Here is an 18,112-nt window from a genome sequence, read left to right on the forward strand (position 1 = left end):
CTGACAACCAGCACTGCACTCTAATACAAATCAGGTGTGCCAGCTGAGTTGAAAGTGGAGCAGGGATTTGGTGAACTTTTATTCTCTTCCTTGCCATTTTTCAGCCCCCCTTCCCCTATCGCTCAGTATTCCCGCTGTCCTCCTTTGCGTGCAGCAGAACTAAGTGAAGAAAATGCACTAAGGGCTTTTAGCTGCCCAAAATCAAAAGGCAGGCAACGAGTTTTTAACGCTCACAGAAGCAATAGGAAGTCACATGAGGAGATGCTCACATGTGATTTCCGCAATGTTTGTTAATGGTAATCCCTAAAACAACTTGGGGCACAGAGAGTCTAAATTCCAGTCATGCTTGGTGATGTTCAGTCTTTTCGCACTTTTCTTTGAAAACTCAAATTGCAAAGCAGAAATATGAGTATATCTCATGTCACCAACACAAACAGTTGTCAAGCTGTGAGGACACGGATGCTTTTGGCTGTGTGTTTACAACAAAGTCAAGCTAAGTTTCCAAAGAACGATTAGTGCGGTGATCTCAGCCTTATTGCTCAACATCTCCAGAAATCTCAACAGCACTAAACCTACTCTGGATCCACCGCTGGGGACATATGCAAAATATGTGCCAGGCAAAGTGTTGATAAACAGCAGACCACAGCCAAACAGGATCAAACAGGGTCCTCTATAATATCAGATGACATCAGGTCAGGATGTTACTGCCAGGTTTGCTGTTTTGTAGCCAATGAAGAAGCAGAGTCCGTTGCTGACGAGGCCAAAACACACAGGTGGAGCTTATTGTCACTGCACACACTAACCCTGACTAAACATCAGTCCTCAGCCAAGTGGGCAATGGAAACAAGATAATCAGTCCAAGCCTCACACAGAGACACTGCAAGGGCATGCTGAAATGTGTTCCATTAGACGATAGGCTTTGTACTTGACATTACCTAAGACTTTTTTAAGATTCTGCATTTGTAGTGAGTGCTACGGAGGCCTATGCAGGACTGTGGAACTGACGAGGGCTCTGGTGCGTGTCCTTGTCCCTGCCGGTGGAGCTTTCTGACACGGCATGCAGTCATGCAAGCCTAACGGACAGTAGGAGCAGCACAAAAGGCATCAAGCCCCTGACCCAAAGAACAGCAGACACTTGTTATCAAAACACTGATCCCATGGCCCCCAAGGCTGCCATTCAGCCCCCGCTGGCCTGCCGGACTCGATTACCCTCCCCACTGGCAGACTGGAGCACATAAAAAGCATTCCCATCAATGAACTTATGAACCTTTTCCCTTTGGACGTGTGACCAGACAGGAACCCTTTGACACTGCACTTCTGTTGAGCAAATTCATAGCCTAAGCACTTTTCTGGTCACCGGGCTTGTTAAGACCATTAATTCTGGGACACAGCACTCATTTATACATGTGCAGGGGCCAGAATGTGAATTTGTTCTGTTGGTAAAACAGTGAATATTTGTTGGGCGTGCAGAGTAAACAGACCAATACCGCAGGTCCCCTCCCTGCCTTCCTAGCGCTCCTGGCTGCCTCTGCCTCACGACAGAGACGTGTTATACTCTCACGCGCATTCAGCATCTGCTCGCCTGCTACCACGTCACTCTCTCTTTTTAATACCCAAGTGAGGAAATGGACGAAGAAGCCGTTATATCTAATAACCCTTTAGGAATTAAACTAAACGTTTTTGTATGTACACCCCTAAAAATGTCTTGGAAAACCAGTTGGAAGCATTGCTCCAGCCTGATAAACAGCCCGACAGCAGTTATCCAATTAAGAGTTTTCATTTTCCCTTAAAAAATTAGCTCACAGAGGAGGAGGAAATGACTGCGTCTACAAAAAAACCCAACAAAAAAACAAAAAGAAAGCAAAATATTGAACAAAATAATTTGCACATCAACTGTGAAATTGCTATTGTTGGAGCAAGAGCAGTGTGTAGCTTGCTCATCAGTGAAATTACCTTTCTGACACTCGTAGACATCACAGCAGTCTCCTGGCTGACCGCTGGCTTGACCAAGTGAAACGGGGTGCTGTTCGCTCGGGCACTGGGGCTTGTGGCAGGCACTGAAGTCGCAAGTGCACTGGGGTGGTACGGAGGGGCAGCATTCAGCAGGAGGCTTGTAGCTCTTGGTGAGGACTGAACCCTCGGGGCAGGAAGGCACCTGCAGATTGGGGCACGTCACCCCAGCACACCTCAGCTCTTCTGTAAAAAACAAAAACACACACACAAACATGGACTCGCATTCATGTTTAGACACTGGTGACTCTATTGCATATGAGTTAACACAGTGAAATGGACACAGGTTTAACATTGTTAGCACCTTCAACCATTTGACTCTGTCAGCACTTTTTTGCTAGGCTAAGGTGGAAGGTTTAGCTGCAATTATGTGTGATTGCTACCAACATGAGCCACTATGCTAGTGTGGCAGACTAATGGCTGAGCTCACATAGCCATCCAACATAAACTGTGCAGTCAGAGCCCCACTTTAGTCCACGACAGCTCTATAGCATCCTGTCAGAGAAGCAAAGGCCCCTCTCTACACATGACAAGGCTCTCCCCAAAACATGCCACCTTGGGGTACATTTGACGCCACTTTAGGCAAATCCACAAGGCCCACAGTGTAGGCTTGTAATGTACCCACAGTATGCACATACAGTAGTTGTTGGCTGTCCTCTGTGATCATGGGGTGCACTGCCCACATGTCCCCCTTGCTACGTTGCTGCCACCAATTGGTCTTAGTTGTGGACTAAAACGTCCATTAATAACAAGGAGTAGCCAAAGCAGTTACTGTCACATATTTGACTTTTGCTGATTTTCACACTAGATTTTTACTCCATTCCTGACATAACCTACTCAAGTTTGAGCTGGGAATCTTCTTTCCAGGGAAATTTATAACTACTACACCACAAAGCAATGGGTAAAAGGCAAAACTGCTGTGGCCCCCACATGGGTATGCTACGGGCAGCCCACAGTGGGCTACCAACAGAATTTCCTCACCTACAGTGACCTACCTGCAAAACTGCTATGGGCACCACATTGGTTTGTATGCTTCCACAGCATGTCTTTTATCCTGTCTGCCTTCTCTCACCCCAACCAATCACAGCAGATGGCCCCGCCCCTCCCTGAGCCTGGTTCTGCTGGAGGTTTCTTCCTCTTAAAAGGGAGTTTTTCCTTCCCACTGTCGCCAATCCACTGTTGTTGGATCTTTCTCTGTATGTATTATTGTAGGGTCTACCTTACAATATAAAGCACCTTGAGGGGACTGTTTTTGTGATTTGGCGCTGTATAAATAAAATTGAATTGAAATTGAATTGTACAGGCAGCTGACAGTGGGCTACTCACATGTACTAGTCTACACGAGCCCACCCACTTGGGGCCCATATGGACCATGTGTGGGTTTGTCCTGTTCACACAGTCCCACAACTACCTCCGGAGGGCCCACATGGATATGTTTGGTGGGTCTGCACATCTTGCCTATGGGCTTCAGATTCCACCTTGCCTGGTTTAAATGGCTTACAATCCAAACAGAACCTTGCATTCTAAAACCAGTTATTAATAGCAGCCAATCTTTACCAGAGATTTTTTTTTCCAGTTTTGAATCTCTCCTTCATTTAGAATACCAGGATGCAGTTTTTAACTCATCAGCCAGAGTCAGTGTAATAGATTTGATACCCCTTGTTAGAGGGGAAAGAGGTGCAGGGTTACTGGTAAACTGGGGGAGGAGTGTATTCTGGAACCTGTTCAGGAAAAGAAAAGTGCCCCTCTTAACAGATACTGCATTTTAGGAGAACAGTATCTACCTTTCAAGACGTGGATGACTGAGGCCAAATGGATATGTTTATTTTGGTCCTCAGTGTCCCTGTAATGTTTACACATAGGGTGGAAGAGATATTTTGTGAAAAGCAGACTCATGTTGGGTCCCAGAAGTTATTTTCCCAGATCTCCTGGGGAAAAGTGTGTAAACGCAGTATTAACAAGTGCAGGAGAAAACGTGTAAATAAATAAGTGCCTTATAAGAACGTTAAAATGAAGGACTATGATTTATTTATGAGAAATGCTTTGCAATCTTTGCATACATCTGGTTTTTGAGGAGAGGGAATGATACTGGCTGAGGTTGCATAACAATGCTTGGGGTTTGGTAATGTTTCCAGAGAGACAGTTCTGTTGATGGTCTTCCCAGACGGGTGCTGACTCCAAAGCGCAACACGAGTCTCTGAGAGGATGTGCTTCATCACTGACATTTGAAAACTCCCTCTGAGTTTTGCCACCAGATGGGGAAACTGATTGGTTACTTTCCAGTCTGCTCATGCTCTAATAGTGGTTTGACTTTGCCGGTCCTCAAATCAAGAAAACAAGCGTGCATGATGCTCTGACGGCAGTGCCGTTAAGTAACTGTTTGATGTCTGCCTGACCAAGAATAAACATGGAGGAGAGGCCCTCTAAGACTGTGAGAGCTCTATTTTGGTGTGTGGGGGTAACATAACTGACACATGAAATTGAGGATAAGGGGAACATTGAATTTTTCTGGCTCCGGATAAATAGAGCAGGAGTGTTAGGTATCTGTACTGTAGTGTTTACTCAAGCAACCTGGGAACAGTGAGGAGTGCCACAAAGCTCTCATTGATAAACTTTGTAGCTGAATAGTGTCATAGAAAATGAGGGAAAACCCCTGAATTAAGGGAGGCTACAACCCATTTAACGGTTTTTGGCTTAATTCCTATACTGGAGTTAAATAAACTTCAGTTGGAAGTGCTGATTGGCAAATGTTTTACTTACAATAAAGTCTAACGCAGGCTGCTCAGTTAAAGACCAGTTTTGCATATGAAAGCCTCAAGCTTTTTAAAGCTGTAAAAAAAAATGCACTGGGACAATTTTGCACATAGTTCTGCACTGAAAAACACTTTCTATGCATTGTATGTGCCCCAGAGAAGGGTGATTACTCTTTCGGTCGTGATAATGGCTGGGGTTAGAGTGCGCTGGGAAAAGCAGCTGGCAGACATACCATTGTAATTTAAATGAATGGAATTGTATCCATCAGTGGAAATGGTCCAACTCTTGCAGGTCCAATTAATACAATTTTTAGCTGGCACAATTATAAACACAATAGACAGACAGGGCGGATGGAAAAAGTCAGCAGTAAATGGATTTTATCCAGCGTTGTTTGTGTTCTATCTCTTTGCATAAATGGCTGTAATTAGCGAGTCAGCGACCGCAAAACCAGTATTTGTATCATAATGGTGGCCATACTCCAGCTTGCACATACACAAAAGCACTGATTTGGTAGGCTTGATAAATTCTCTCTGCAGATTAGGTAACATATGCTCTTTTACAACTGTAAGATAACAAAGATTGGACAATGTCTGACCCATATGAACAGCCTGCAACAATATGCGATTTTTCTCACTCTCTCATGCACACACACACACCTTCATGCAGGCTCACACCACACCTGATGTTGATCTAGAAAAGAAAATGCGGAAATTACCTCATTACTACTGAAGGGTGCCTTTTGTAAACAATGCATTCTGGTGCAGCTCATTGAAGAAAGAAAAATCTTTCATTCTAAATGTTGTTTTTTTTCTCTTCCTTTCAAGTGCGGGGTACAAGGAGCGCAGTCTTTACCCAAACCCGAGTGGCTCGAGCAGGCAGAGGAGGCTGTGTTGACAGCCTGAGTTTACTCATGGAAAAAAGCACACAATGTGAGTTCTGTTCGCTGACTGACTTTGGAAACAAGTCAGCTGAGAACAAAGCTGTCTCAGTCCAGCTGCCCTCCGTGGGTTTCTGGTCTGTCCTCAGGTTTTATAAAGTTGCTCCGCAAAGGGACACATCAGGGCCGTCTCTCACGTAAAGTTGTGGGGGCCTGGCCCGGTGCCCACCAGCAGTTACTGAGAAAGTCGGCATTGTTCGCTGTGTGTGTCAGTGCATGTGTAAGGATCGAGGAGCAGCTCTAGGAGGATGTCCAAGCCAAAAGACATAGACGGGGTCAGGAAATTGACACCATGATCAGAGGCTTGAGGTGGCTGGGTATAGGCACGCAGCCGCCATGTGCTGCCTGCTTGCTTTGTTCTCTCAATCATTGGCTAAATATTTGCAGATGAAAAACCTCAAATGAGTGTGCTTGGGTGAGGTAAAGAGAATGTCCACCTGTGTCCAACGTTTGCACATCTGTATTTTCATATACTGCATGTTTGTACGTACAAAGCCTATGCTGGGTACTGAACATAAAGCAGTGGAAAGGATCATGTTATCATGTTATGTGTTCTAGCCGTCAGTCTTAGTCTTGTTGAAAAGAAGTCTGTGGGAGATCTGGGTTGTACACATTTGTTAAATAAACTGTGACAGAGACATGAGGGTTACTTATGGACTATTGCCTTAGAGATCTTCTCTTTCAGGGGAAAAAAGCAAAATAGTGTTGATGAAAGAAACGGGCCTGGGAACATCAGGATTTGACTGAGGCTTGGGTCGGGGCGTGTTTGATTTGTTAATAGTTATGGTTGAGTCAATAAGCTGAGGTTTTAGGCCTTGATTTAATTAATGGGTTGAGGTTTAGAGCTGGACATGCAGAAAGGCTCTTTGTGTGCGTGCATGTATTTTGGCTTTGGCTTTCATGCTGGCTTAATGTGCCTGGTTTGGTTAGTGGCTGACCAAGAATAGTGAGTGGGTTGACAGCAATCCCAACATGCCTTTAAGGGAAGTTCTTTGTCTCTCCAGCTACACAGGAGTTTTATTTCCTCTCTGAAATCAGTCTCCGCACACAGAAATAAGCACTCGCTGGGAAACTAGCAGCTTGCAGGGTACAACCGGGCCACAGCTTTCGCAGACGGTGCACAAATACTCAGCACTGAGACATCTCGTGGCCCCTGCCAGCCGATGGCGGTCTGGCTCAGCCAGTAATAGCCCTGCCACAAAGAAGCTGCAGCCAAGCAGAACCACCATTCTTTCTACAAGTGTAGAGAGAGGCAGGATGGAGGTGGCACAGGTGGACAAGCAGATTTGCGAGAGTGAGGCCAGTTTGTGCCATGGCATTAGATTGGATGCTGCCAATTTGGTTAACCGCTTGTGAACTACTACACACATTCTCGTTTTTCCTCACAATCCCACAAACGCCTGTGTGAGAAAACTAATGCCCAGTGTAGCTGGATCGGACATCATTTAGCAGCCAGCTCCCTACTACAAAGTCCATGTGTGATTCACAAGTGGTCATCCTATGTCACGCCATCTCTGCACCATTCCCAGGCAGTATTCTCAACTTAGCCAAACTATTTTCAGTAGAAAGAATGCAGCTGATATAAACTATCTCCAGTGAGCGCTGCTTGTCAGAAAGGACAAGGTCGCTGTCCCTGCACAGTTCTCCAAAAATTGTTGGGAATTCGTCGGTGAAAGCAGCTCTAGATGGCTTGACTGCTACAGCACAGACTGGTTTTGGCTTTTGACTTACAGAATGCAGAGATTGCTGGTGCTAGTTTCTATCAGTAAACAAGTGCAGAGGAATCTTGCTTCTTCTTCTAAAAAAACCACTCAGGAACCTTATCGTGAAAGAACTATGTAAACCATCCTAAAGTTTAAATTTGCTAAACATCACATGACCAAGATCCTTGGGGCAGGGACACAAATATCTCAGAAAAGCAGTTGGACTAAGTTGTGACTTCCTATTCTGCGTCTGCATTTCCTCTCTATCACACGTCGCATCGTCTTTCCTCCCACGTGGGGAAATAAGTCTGACACACCGCGTTGCTTCTAATTGATCATATTCAGCCAAATTACATCAGTGTTTTGTAGTCCAGCAGGAGAGCAAATCTACAAGAGGTGCGATTAGGAAATGGAACATCAACAGCCGTGAAACAAGAAAGATGTTGAATTTCAACAGATCATGATGAGTCACAGACGAGACCACAGTATGAGTCAGAGAGCAGCAGAAAGCAAAAGAAGGACGGGACAAACTATTACCATGTGTGAGTGTACAGGTCCTGAGACGAGAACATAAATTCTGAGGAAAGGCAAAGAGTGTTTCTTTAAGTGCTGAGACATGAGGTCTGCTTTAAAGATGGAATGTGTGAGAATATTCTTTTAAAAACAGTTAACATTAAAAAAACCCTGACATTTATGTATCCTTTTAACCTCACACAATAACACTTTGCAGCTCAGGATAGGACAGAGAGGTACTCTAGCATCAAGTCTGTCCTCCGTTCAATGTGACTAGAAGCGAAGGCAGAGCTGCCCAGAGATCTTATTATTCTTCCGTACGATCTGTGATTCTTTCTTGTCATTTGTGTTGAAGGATTAAAAACAAGAAGTGAAACTCTGGGCATTTGACCACTGAAGAGCAAGATTAACATGCAAGTCAAGCAGCTGCGGTTTGTTTTCAACCAAACACCGCTTTGCACATTTGCTTTGACGTCCTCTCCTCTGACTCCTGGCATCAAGTCGCACCCAGAACTGGAGGTCCGGGGATCGAGATCATGCAGTTTCTCCAGCAGATCATCCCGAAGGCAGACATGAGCACCTGTCGCTCCACATGTGGCGGAAATGAAAGAAAGTCGGACGCAGAAACAAAAGTGCAACTACTTTGGGATTCGGAATGGCCATTGCGTTGCTACTGCATAGCAACAGTGACCCCTAGAGGTGGATATTCTATGTTTAGCACCATCATAAGTATTATTGTTGGCGCTGTGGCGACTGGAGCGATCAGTGGTGCTCTTGTACCCTGAGATTAAGTTTACAGAATACAGTTTTTGTCACACTCCAGAGGGGCATGCTTACACAGATCTTAATAGCTGCTTGTGTCTAAAGCAACGAGGGGTTGATAGACACAGTCTCCATGGAGCCCAACGGGACAAAGCAAACAGGATCTTAACCACAGAGTCCCGGTCTGGTCGTAGAGGAAGCTCCTGCTGATGACAGACAAAGGAAAATCTCTGCCGCGACATCTAGACAAACAAGATAATTATCACACACAGACACATGCGCAAACACAGATGCAAGCACGCAGGCTTACTTGCTCCCATTCGAAGGCTCACTGTGCGCTTGAAGGACACGTCGACGTGTGTGCATCGCTCTACATGCACATGTATTCTTTAAGTCATAGTAGAAGCACGTATTCTGCTCGCTTACTTAATGAGGGGCCATTAGACGGGTGGGTGTGTGTTGCGGTGCTGAAGTCATAAGCTGCTGAAAAATGTTGTTTACAGTTTTCACTAGTGCGAGTTTAAACCGTCATCCGCTGGGCTCATACTTTGATGAGCGAGTTGCAAACATAGGAGCGCAGCAGCCAGTCTTTCATTGAAACACTAGACTTGATGATACGTCTAAACAATCTGATATTTGGTGAACACACTTCCTGTGGAATCTGCTGCATAAATAGCTCAAGACAAACATCCACGCAGCTGTACTGTAGATGCTCGGCAGTAACCTTAATGTTATCCGGAGACTAAATAAACTTAAATATGTCTGCATGGCGTGTTGCCAACCATGGTACTGTCTATCCTAAGAGCCATTCCTCACCAAAAATATCAGCAAGTTGCAAAGAGATTGAGTGAGAACCAGAGCAGAGCAACATAAAAAAAAGCACAGTCACTCGTAACACAGTCACAGGCCATAACTGTTAGAGCAAGTTGTCTACTTATTGCAGTGGTGGGGAACTCCAGGCCTTAAGGGCCGGTGTCCTGCAGGTTTTAGGTATCACCCTGGGTCAAATGATTAGTTCATTACCAGGCCTCTGGAGAACTTACAGACATGTTGAGGAGGTAATTTAGCCATTTAAATCGGCTGTGTTGGATCAAGAAAACATCTAAAACCTGCAGGACTCCGGCCTTTGAGGCCTGGAGGTCCCCCACCCCTGACTTACTGGGAGGTTGGTGATTCAACCCTGAAATATTCTTGGGGAATATACTGACCCTTAAGTTGCCCCCTGATCAATCCATGTGAATTTGATTGTGTACATGTTCAGTTAAAAGTGCTTCAGCATAGAAAATAAAGCACTTGTATGAATGGGCGAGTAAGGATTGCGGTAACAAAGTGCTTTGAGTAGAAAAGTACCAGTCCATTAACCATCAAGACTATTTTTCTTCAGGTGTCATTCATGTTTTCTTGCTTTCTGTCTTTGAAAAGCAGATTACGGAGGACACGTTCTACCCAACACAAACAGTTCTCATCCTGTTTTGCAAATGTCACTCAGGAGGCAGCCGACACTTAGCGCCTGCCTATCTGCCGCACACCTTACAATCCAAACGAGAAAACTGCACTCACTCTGCCAAGAACGTTTTCCACTTAGTAAAGTGTCAATCACAGAGAGAGGCACGTTTTTGTATATTCTTAGGATCCCCTTTCTTCACCTCAGAGCACTGGGGAACCAATCATACTCAGTTCACTTACACTTTATGCACTCTGCCTTGCACCTGAGGATCTCCTGCACACCACATTTCTATTAACAGTCCCTGTATTTCCTTCTCTCAGATTTGCACCTTCTTTGTTTCACTCTCCACATCATTTTCCACGGCATCTGAGGCTAATCTGATACATTCCCTCATCCCTCCTCTACTTTTCCTGCTCTCATAATCAGTGGAGTTTTGCTGTGCCTATTGAAACTGCACAAGAAGACTGTGAAATGAAAGCTGACACCAAATATGTAACTAATATGCAAATACTGTAACAGAAAGTGCATTTAATCTTTGGAAGACAGAATTTTGAATGTTTACAGTTCATTATTTTAGCCATAATAACGAGCCGGAACATGAAGAATGATGCGGTTGTGTTTCACCCAGAATAAGCCTATAGTTTATAAATATGTTCATTAAAAATAGATAATTATTAAATACTGCAATCCAAATGTAACTCGACTGTTTTAGACGCTATTTAAAAACCCCAAGTAACCCGAGCTGAGCAGTGCTACTGTGTGATTGTGGGTTCTGTTTGCAGGTCATCTGAAGGTTACCTGCAGCTTCCTGGCACTGGCTGCGGTTGACGTAGGCGAAGTGGTGGTGGCAGCTCTGAGACTCACACACGCAGCCCTCGGCGGTCAGGTTACAGCCAGAGAACATACAGGCTGGGTTGGATGGTCCCACATACTTCTCTCTGTGCTTTTCCCGGTGCTCGTGCCTCCGACCATCTGAAATCCGGCCGTGAACACGCATAAACCGCATTCATCAATGAGTCACAGACAATGGCACCACTCAAGGGTGAGTGGGGAACCGCAACACAAAGCCTTAGCATGTGTGTCATCACTATGACATCCAAGTAGCATTAGCCACCTCAGAGCCACATCTGTTATGGATTAACTCCTCTCAATAGATAGCATTATCCCCTCTGAAGGGTTTCTGTGCTCGTGCGTGTGCAACACACATCTGCCTTTTAACATGGAAAGGGATGAAGAGAGAGGGCTTACCTGACTTACTGGCCTTCATGCAGGTTTCTTGGTCTGGGTAGGTAAAAGAGCCCAAGCAGGAGTGACGGGCATCACAGACACATTGACCTCCTGCTCTGTCGCAGCCTGTCATCAGTGGGCAGCGCTCATCCTCAAGACCTGCATCTGGATTGTCAGGCAGTACTGTGGGAAATAACAGTGACAGTAAAAAAATATAAGTAAGACAAAGGGAAAAAACTTGAATTAGCTGCCTCGGCTGCTTTCTTACTCCTGGAAATACCTTGCATGGTTTAGGAAGCTGCTTAACCAGAGTGTACAAGTGTGACTACCCACTATGCATGAATCTGCTAGACCATTACCTCGGCTATTTTCACATTGGCTCAAATCAACACAACGGCCCCTCACACAGAATTAATACAGGTCTCATATCCGATCTTAAATTTGTATTCTCCCAAGATGAAGTCTGTAGTTCATGTGGTAATCAGCTTATGACTCCATTTAGTCCCATTTATAGGTCAAACTTTATCAGGCCAAAATGTGCCAGAAACCAAGCCATATTTCCCAGAACTGCTTAAGGGTTAGCCAGCTTGCAGCATCTGTTGCGACACATTATGTGGGCACCACAGATACTGAACTGACCAGTGTGTTTGCTGGGCTGCCATCCCTCCTCCCTCCTCATTGTGCCACGCTGCTTCAGCTACTGAGCCCATTTGTTTGCTTTTGTTCCACAGCATGGGGCCCTCCCAGGGTTTCCATCTCTGCTGGCTGCTGCAACGCCTTTCTGAACTAAGGCCACCATACCCACGCATTGTTACTTCTACTAGGGAGCTTTACCCCCCACTCCTGACATGGCACCTCGAGACTTGGCCTCAATTTGGATCAAACATTATAAAAGCGACTTATAACTGAGAGTGAGTGCCAATCTACACATTACACATAGCGTTCCTTTCAGAAAACCCACATCTACATCTCAAAATACCTTCCCCTCATAGTAGTTTAAAAGCAGTAGGAATTGGTTGCTCAGAAAACAGGAAGAGATAAACTCCAACACAGAGCGGCCCCTTCCCAAGATTGCACTGAAAGACCTCAAATTAGCAGTGTGGATGTGTGACTGGAGCTTATCAAAATACTCTGGCTTTCTTCTCCAAACAGCTACATACCAGAACAATGCGCCAGAGGAAAAGGTGTTAAAGGTTCAACTATCCAACATAAACATAAGCACGTCATAGTTTACCTGACTACTGCAGTGATCCTACCTGGAATCAAGCCTGTAAATGAGAGTCGTGGTAACGCTCAGTTTGGGGTAGGAGAAACAATAACAGGATGACTCAAAGTGACTAGAAAGAAACCGAACTCCGCGACTGTGCTTTTAGATGCCGCAGATGATAATAGCACACATGTGCTGATCCATATTAATGTGAAACAGATATTCCACAATGGGAAAAAGAAAAATCTCTTACTGTGATAAAACAATTTACCGCTGAAGTGAATCAATGTGGCTGCAGAAGAAACCATCCTAGTAAATGCTTTCCCCGTGTTAGAGCGGGCTATGCCGATCACTGCTTGGCAATGGCTGATGCTCTCGAGCGCTAGGGTAAACCTCGGCCAGTGGAAGCAGTGAAGGCACCTTCAACCTGAGCCAGCCAGCACTGTTAATAGCTCTCTCACATGCCCACTGAACTGGCAGAGCACAAATGGCCTTTTCAATACAGCAAACGTTCTCTGACTTCCTTTCACCCTAAAACGATCCTGAGTCGAAGAATTTTTTCCATCCTGAGGCTTTCCTGTACCTGCAAGTGTATTTTCATTTAAGATGGTAGTAGCTCCTGTCTGCATGCAATGGTAGATCTGAAATGTGGAAAAGGAGCTACTCAAAACAATTAATGCAAGGCTGCCTCAGTTTCCTTTAGCCTAACACTAATGTGTTCTGGTCATCTGTTATCTGGCCTGGCGTGACTCTAACCAAAGCCTATGGCTTCATCCCAGGGGGATTCCTGACTTGGTCACTGAGACTGCTTGGCTTGGCGTCCAGAGCCAGGATAGAAAAGCTGACATCTAGAGGCCCTGTGGCTGATAGCGAGCTATAAAGGAAGTCTTTGAAACGTTAGATAATACCAGAGAAAGGGAGAAGTAGAAGGTATGTGAAGCGGTGCAGTGGACATAGCGTCCTTGTAAGACCGGCATTCCGTTACATGGTATGTTAAGTGTCTCTGAAGGATGAGGAAGCTCGGTGTGGAAGAACAGACACGGGAATAAAATGAGAACATTGACAGAATTCATTTAGGTAGGAATGGCTGATTTCACCTGGCTGACCACCGAAGCAGATAGGACAAGGCGAATGGCCAAGAGGATTGTTGTTTTGTTTTGTCAGAAATGGAACCTGTATATCCACAAAGCGTTCAACCTTTTATGTGCTAACTGCCAGGTTCAATGCTTAAATACCAAAATCTGTCATGAGAATAATTTATTGTAATAACTACTATTGTTTTTGGCAAGCTTCACACTTTTCTGGGTTCATGCAATTACTTTTGGTTATTGTACCTTAAAAAACTGTTAAATTTGTTGGCAACAAAGAATGATATGAAACACGTCCCCTGCTTTGAAGAAAATTAAATTTGTAATACCAGCAAATTCCACTTCTTTTTGGATCTCAGTGTCTCTGTAACAATACCACTTCTGGAAAGCAGTAGTGCAGCGCCTGTGTCAGCTTTCGTTTAGGAACCGGACACCAAATATAACACATTAACAACTGATTGATAACCATGGTAACCATCTGTCACAACATGCAACATGTCACCTGTGTTATAATGCTGCTGAGTCTCCACACCAACAGATTTTGACCACCCAGAAAATCCAGACTATCAGTAGACAAGCAGGGGATCAGAAAAGCGGAAACATTTTACCCCCAACTCCTGATTGCAGGTCTAATCACTTTAAGAGTGCTGCAGGTTGAAGGAAATCTGGGATCAGCCTCCAGCAGCCTGCCTACTGTGGCCCCTGAAAACACACTGGGAGGTGTTGCTTTAGCCCAGCCAAGATCCTTTGGGATATTTAGGCTGTGTACATGTGTCTGTATTTGGAGTCAGCAGCATGCTCTGAGGTCCCTGGAGCTGAGGCATGACTCAAATGAAGGAGCCACTAGGTCTCCAGCTCATTCCAAAGCTTAAGAGGAAATGCCCTCCAGACACCAGTCTAACCTGTACATGAGGCCCAATGGTAAGGCGGGAGACCCCTCTAAAACTCTTGTGGAGCTCTGACTTGGACCACCCCACAGAGGGATGATGGAAGAGCAGGGTCAGGACATCCAGACCCCCACTGAGAGCTGCTTGCTCTCTCCTACAATCCTTTCAGTCCTTTTCAATCATCCTAGACACAGTGCAGGTAAAAGGGGGTCCCATCCACTGGTTATTTGTTTCTCAGGATAAAGCCACTGCTACCAACTCAGTTCTTACTGGGGAACTTGATACCCTATACATATGTTTGAAGTTCAGACTGTTGCTCAAACTGTGCGCAAAACGAGCACATGCACTGTTACCCAGGTCCAGCTCTGCCTGGAAAGAATAGTACGGTGCTGCACTGTGAAATTCACAGAATTGCAAATGAAAATCTTCTGGGGACTTTTGCAATCACGCTGTCAATCTATTAAACCTCTGAGGAACACAATGAAGCCAGTGGTGTAAACAGAAGAGACAGGAAAATGGCAGCTTATTTATTGCATTCAAATGTACTCCAGGTTTTAAAACACAATCAATTTCTTGTCAAGACATTAGTAAACCTCAATTTTGCCCTCACACACATGGACATAGTCACATCTCTTATTGTATATTAAATCACTTCTAAATGCACCTTTCATCAATCTAAAGCGAGCAGGACCTTCTTCTATTGTAGTGCCAAATCACTGTTGGTTCTTAGATGAGAGTGAAATGAAGCTCTGGGGGGGAAGAAAAAGCAGCTGAACAGGACTACTCTACATGTAATCAACAGCGACTCTGACCTGGGGGGTTTCTCCAGGTGTTGGTGGGAGAATGTTGCCTTCAAGCTCTCTGTCTGAAAGCTTTATTCTTATTACATGACGTTTTTTGTTAGGGTTTGGTTAAATTTAGGCAACAAAAAAAAAAAAAAAAAAAAATCAGGTTCGGGAAAAGATCATAGTTTGTTTTAAACGCCTAAACAAAACATTCAGTGACGTTAACCACGAATGTCTGGCAACAGCCACCATGTGCGCTCCAGGCAGCCAGAAGTAAGTAAACAGTGACACTGTCACTGCAGTCGGGCCCTCAATGACGTTTTTTTAAGTGATGGCTTCAAGTGCCTAAAAAAAGGGAAAGGTTGCACACTCACTAATAGATTTTCTCTCTTTTCCTATTAAGTTACTTCTTGAATAAAATGCCATTTGTTTAAACTGACTTCACACGACCGAGTCCCACTTACCTTTACATACTCCAGTTTCGGGGATAGTGGCGGCTCCCGTTTTGTTTACAGAGGCGCAGGTCAGTCCCAGGGCGCAGTAGCCGTGCGCCCAGTCCTGGCTGCCGCAGGGCTCCCACTCCAGCCGGGTGCATTGATCACAGCATCCGCACGGATCCTTGGCCACTGTCCGACCACCTTCGCAGACAAGCGGGGGTTTAAAGGGACAAGTCCGGAGGTTACACGCCGTGCATTCGTGAGCCGAGAGCGCACGCACGAGAAAGAGGACATTCAGTAACACCACGGAGCATTTGTAGAACATGTTTTAAGAGAAACCCCCCCGTTTATAAGTTTTCCAGAGAAACTGTCCGCTTCTGTCAGGCGATCAGCCACATGAACTCGTATCTCCAAAGTTGTCAAGCCCTCTTTAAAAGTTTTGTGACGAGCTCTCCCTCGGGCGTGCGATTTATTACCCAGCAGCTCTCTTCAAAAGCACACACACACACACACACACACACACACACACCACGAGACAGAAGTGTGCGGACGCGTCTTAAGGGGCACCAGTATCCAGAGACAATGATTCAATCTAAGCAAGCAGTTGCGCGTCCCAAGCGTCTCATCTGGTTAAACACACGCAGAAATCCAAGAACCGAGGTAGTGGAGGTCCACTGAGGTTTCCTGCTGCTGTCAGCCACACAGAAAAAAGGGCAGTCTGAGTCCTAAATTGACATACAAGCATATAGAAATTAGCGGTGTACCCCTCCCCCTGACTGACACAGGCAGCGACCAGTCACAAGGAACGAAAGGAGGGAGGATTTGAACTGATTTACGCTTGCTCGACAACCCGACTCTGTGTGTTGCGCAATGACACAAGTTTGAATGTCTTCAGTGCGAGTTTCTTTTTCTACTTCACTGTGGTCGCATCTAAAGAATTCATGTACCATTTTCTACTTATAAAAAAGCGGTTCTTAAAACACTTTAGCTGAGCAACAGTCGTCTGTGTTCAAAGTGAGATCAGCATGAAGGAGTCAGTCTCCCTGCTGTAGTTAATTCTGTAATGCGCTATGAGTCTAGTCATTAATAACTAATAATCAGTATCTAAATGTTTATGAATTTCTAATTATTATAAAGCGCAGCATTATCGGTTCTGTTTAATGATACATCCGAAGTCTGTTAGAGCCTCAAACAAACCAGGCGTTCTCATATGGAAGCAGCGTTATAATAAATGGTCCTGTCATATAAAATAACGGTAGCGGCTTTTTTGCATTTGGATCTTACATCATAATATAAGAATTAAGATATTAAGTTATATGGGTAAAAAAAGCGAGTGAGCATTTTCATAATATGAGGCAGTCTTATTAAATTTATATTTGAAACATAGCTGGGGGCGATGGCCGGCTCTTATCTCATAATAAGCTGTCTTCATCTTTTCATTTTCATTCCCATGCTTTGCTTTGTGTGTTTGTGTGAAGCTTACCTGTGTCTGTAGGTGTCTGATTGTGTATGCAGATGGCTTTGGGAAGGTAAAAAAGTAATTTGATGTCTGCTGAAGCAGTGTTTCTGCGCTCATGGCCAGATGGATGTGTGTTTGTGTGTGGGCAGTGAGCACAGCTGGAAGGATGATTGTGAGAGAAAACCAAATCTGTTGCCCTCCTATTATCTGCTGCAGGCACAAAGTAGTCATTTTTTCCAAAAGGTGAAACACACTGGGGTCATCAGATCATGTAACAACTTGTGAATATTACTGCCTCAGCGGCAAGTGGATTTTGTTGCTCTCATTGGAAATATTTACCTCTAAAAACATCAATCAGGTGTGTTCCGGTATGATTTCCCTCCATAACGTCAACACACAACAGCGCCTCCTTCATTTGCAACATCTGCCTGGAGCCACCCACTCCAACACAAACACAACATCCAGGAAACCAGCCCTGCGGCACGCATAATCAGCTCTTGCAACACAACTCAGCTCTTGTCCTCTGCCTCTCCCTCCACCCTCCCTCACCCACACTTAGAGCTCTCTTCAAATGAGACCCACTGACCGCTGGCCGGACACCCATGCTGTCTGATGACACAGACCATCACACTGAGCTTCAGTTTCCATGCACTTACACAGATTTTGGCCCAGTTGCACTGACCTATTTGCCTGGGTGACAGCCTTTAAGATCTCACAGGACCCTCATTCTCTTATAATGGACAAGTAAGGGGTTTTCATATGGTCACAGCTTTGCCTCCAGGTTCTTTTACTTCCTGTATTACATTTCCACATACTCTTAGCAATCAAAGAAGGGTAAAAATCAACAGTACAATGACTGCACCAAACTAGAATACTCCCCATTTAAACTCACTGTG

At 44.9% G+C, this 18,112-nt stretch overlaps 1 protein-coding gene across 1 annotated transcript in view; it reads right to left on the bottom strand.

The window, feature by feature from the left end:
* LOC146686686 (cysteine-rich motor neuron 1 protein) overlaps positions 1–16,486 on the bottom strand; it is a 35,981-nt gene extending 19,495 nt beyond the window's left edge. The window contains exons 1-4 of the mRNA XM_085441412.1: positions 15,785–16,486; positions 11,375–11,536; positions 10,925–11,098; positions 1,954–2,196 (exon numbers count right to left, since the gene is read on the bottom strand). Coding sequence (XP_085297538.1) covers positions 1,954–2,196; positions 10,925–11,098; positions 11,375–11,536; positions 15,785–16,082 — 877 coding nt within the window. The 5' untranslated portion in view covers positions 16,083–16,486. The remainder of the gene's footprint in view (positions 1–1,953; positions 2,197–10,924; positions 11,099–11,374; positions 11,537–15,784) is intronic.
* Between the last annotated feature and the right edge of the window lie 1,626 nt (positions 16,487–18,112).

This window comes from Copadichromis virginalis, linkage group LG19 (genome assembly GCF_057382275.1).
Source record: "Copadichromis virginalis isolate Kocher_CV1m ecotype Utaka linkage group LG19, C_Virginalis_male_GT1.1, whole genome shotgun sequence".
In the NCBI taxonomy this organism is placed as follows: Eukaryota; Metazoa; Chordata; class Actinopteri; order Cichliformes; family Cichlidae; genus Copadichromis; species Copadichromis virginalis.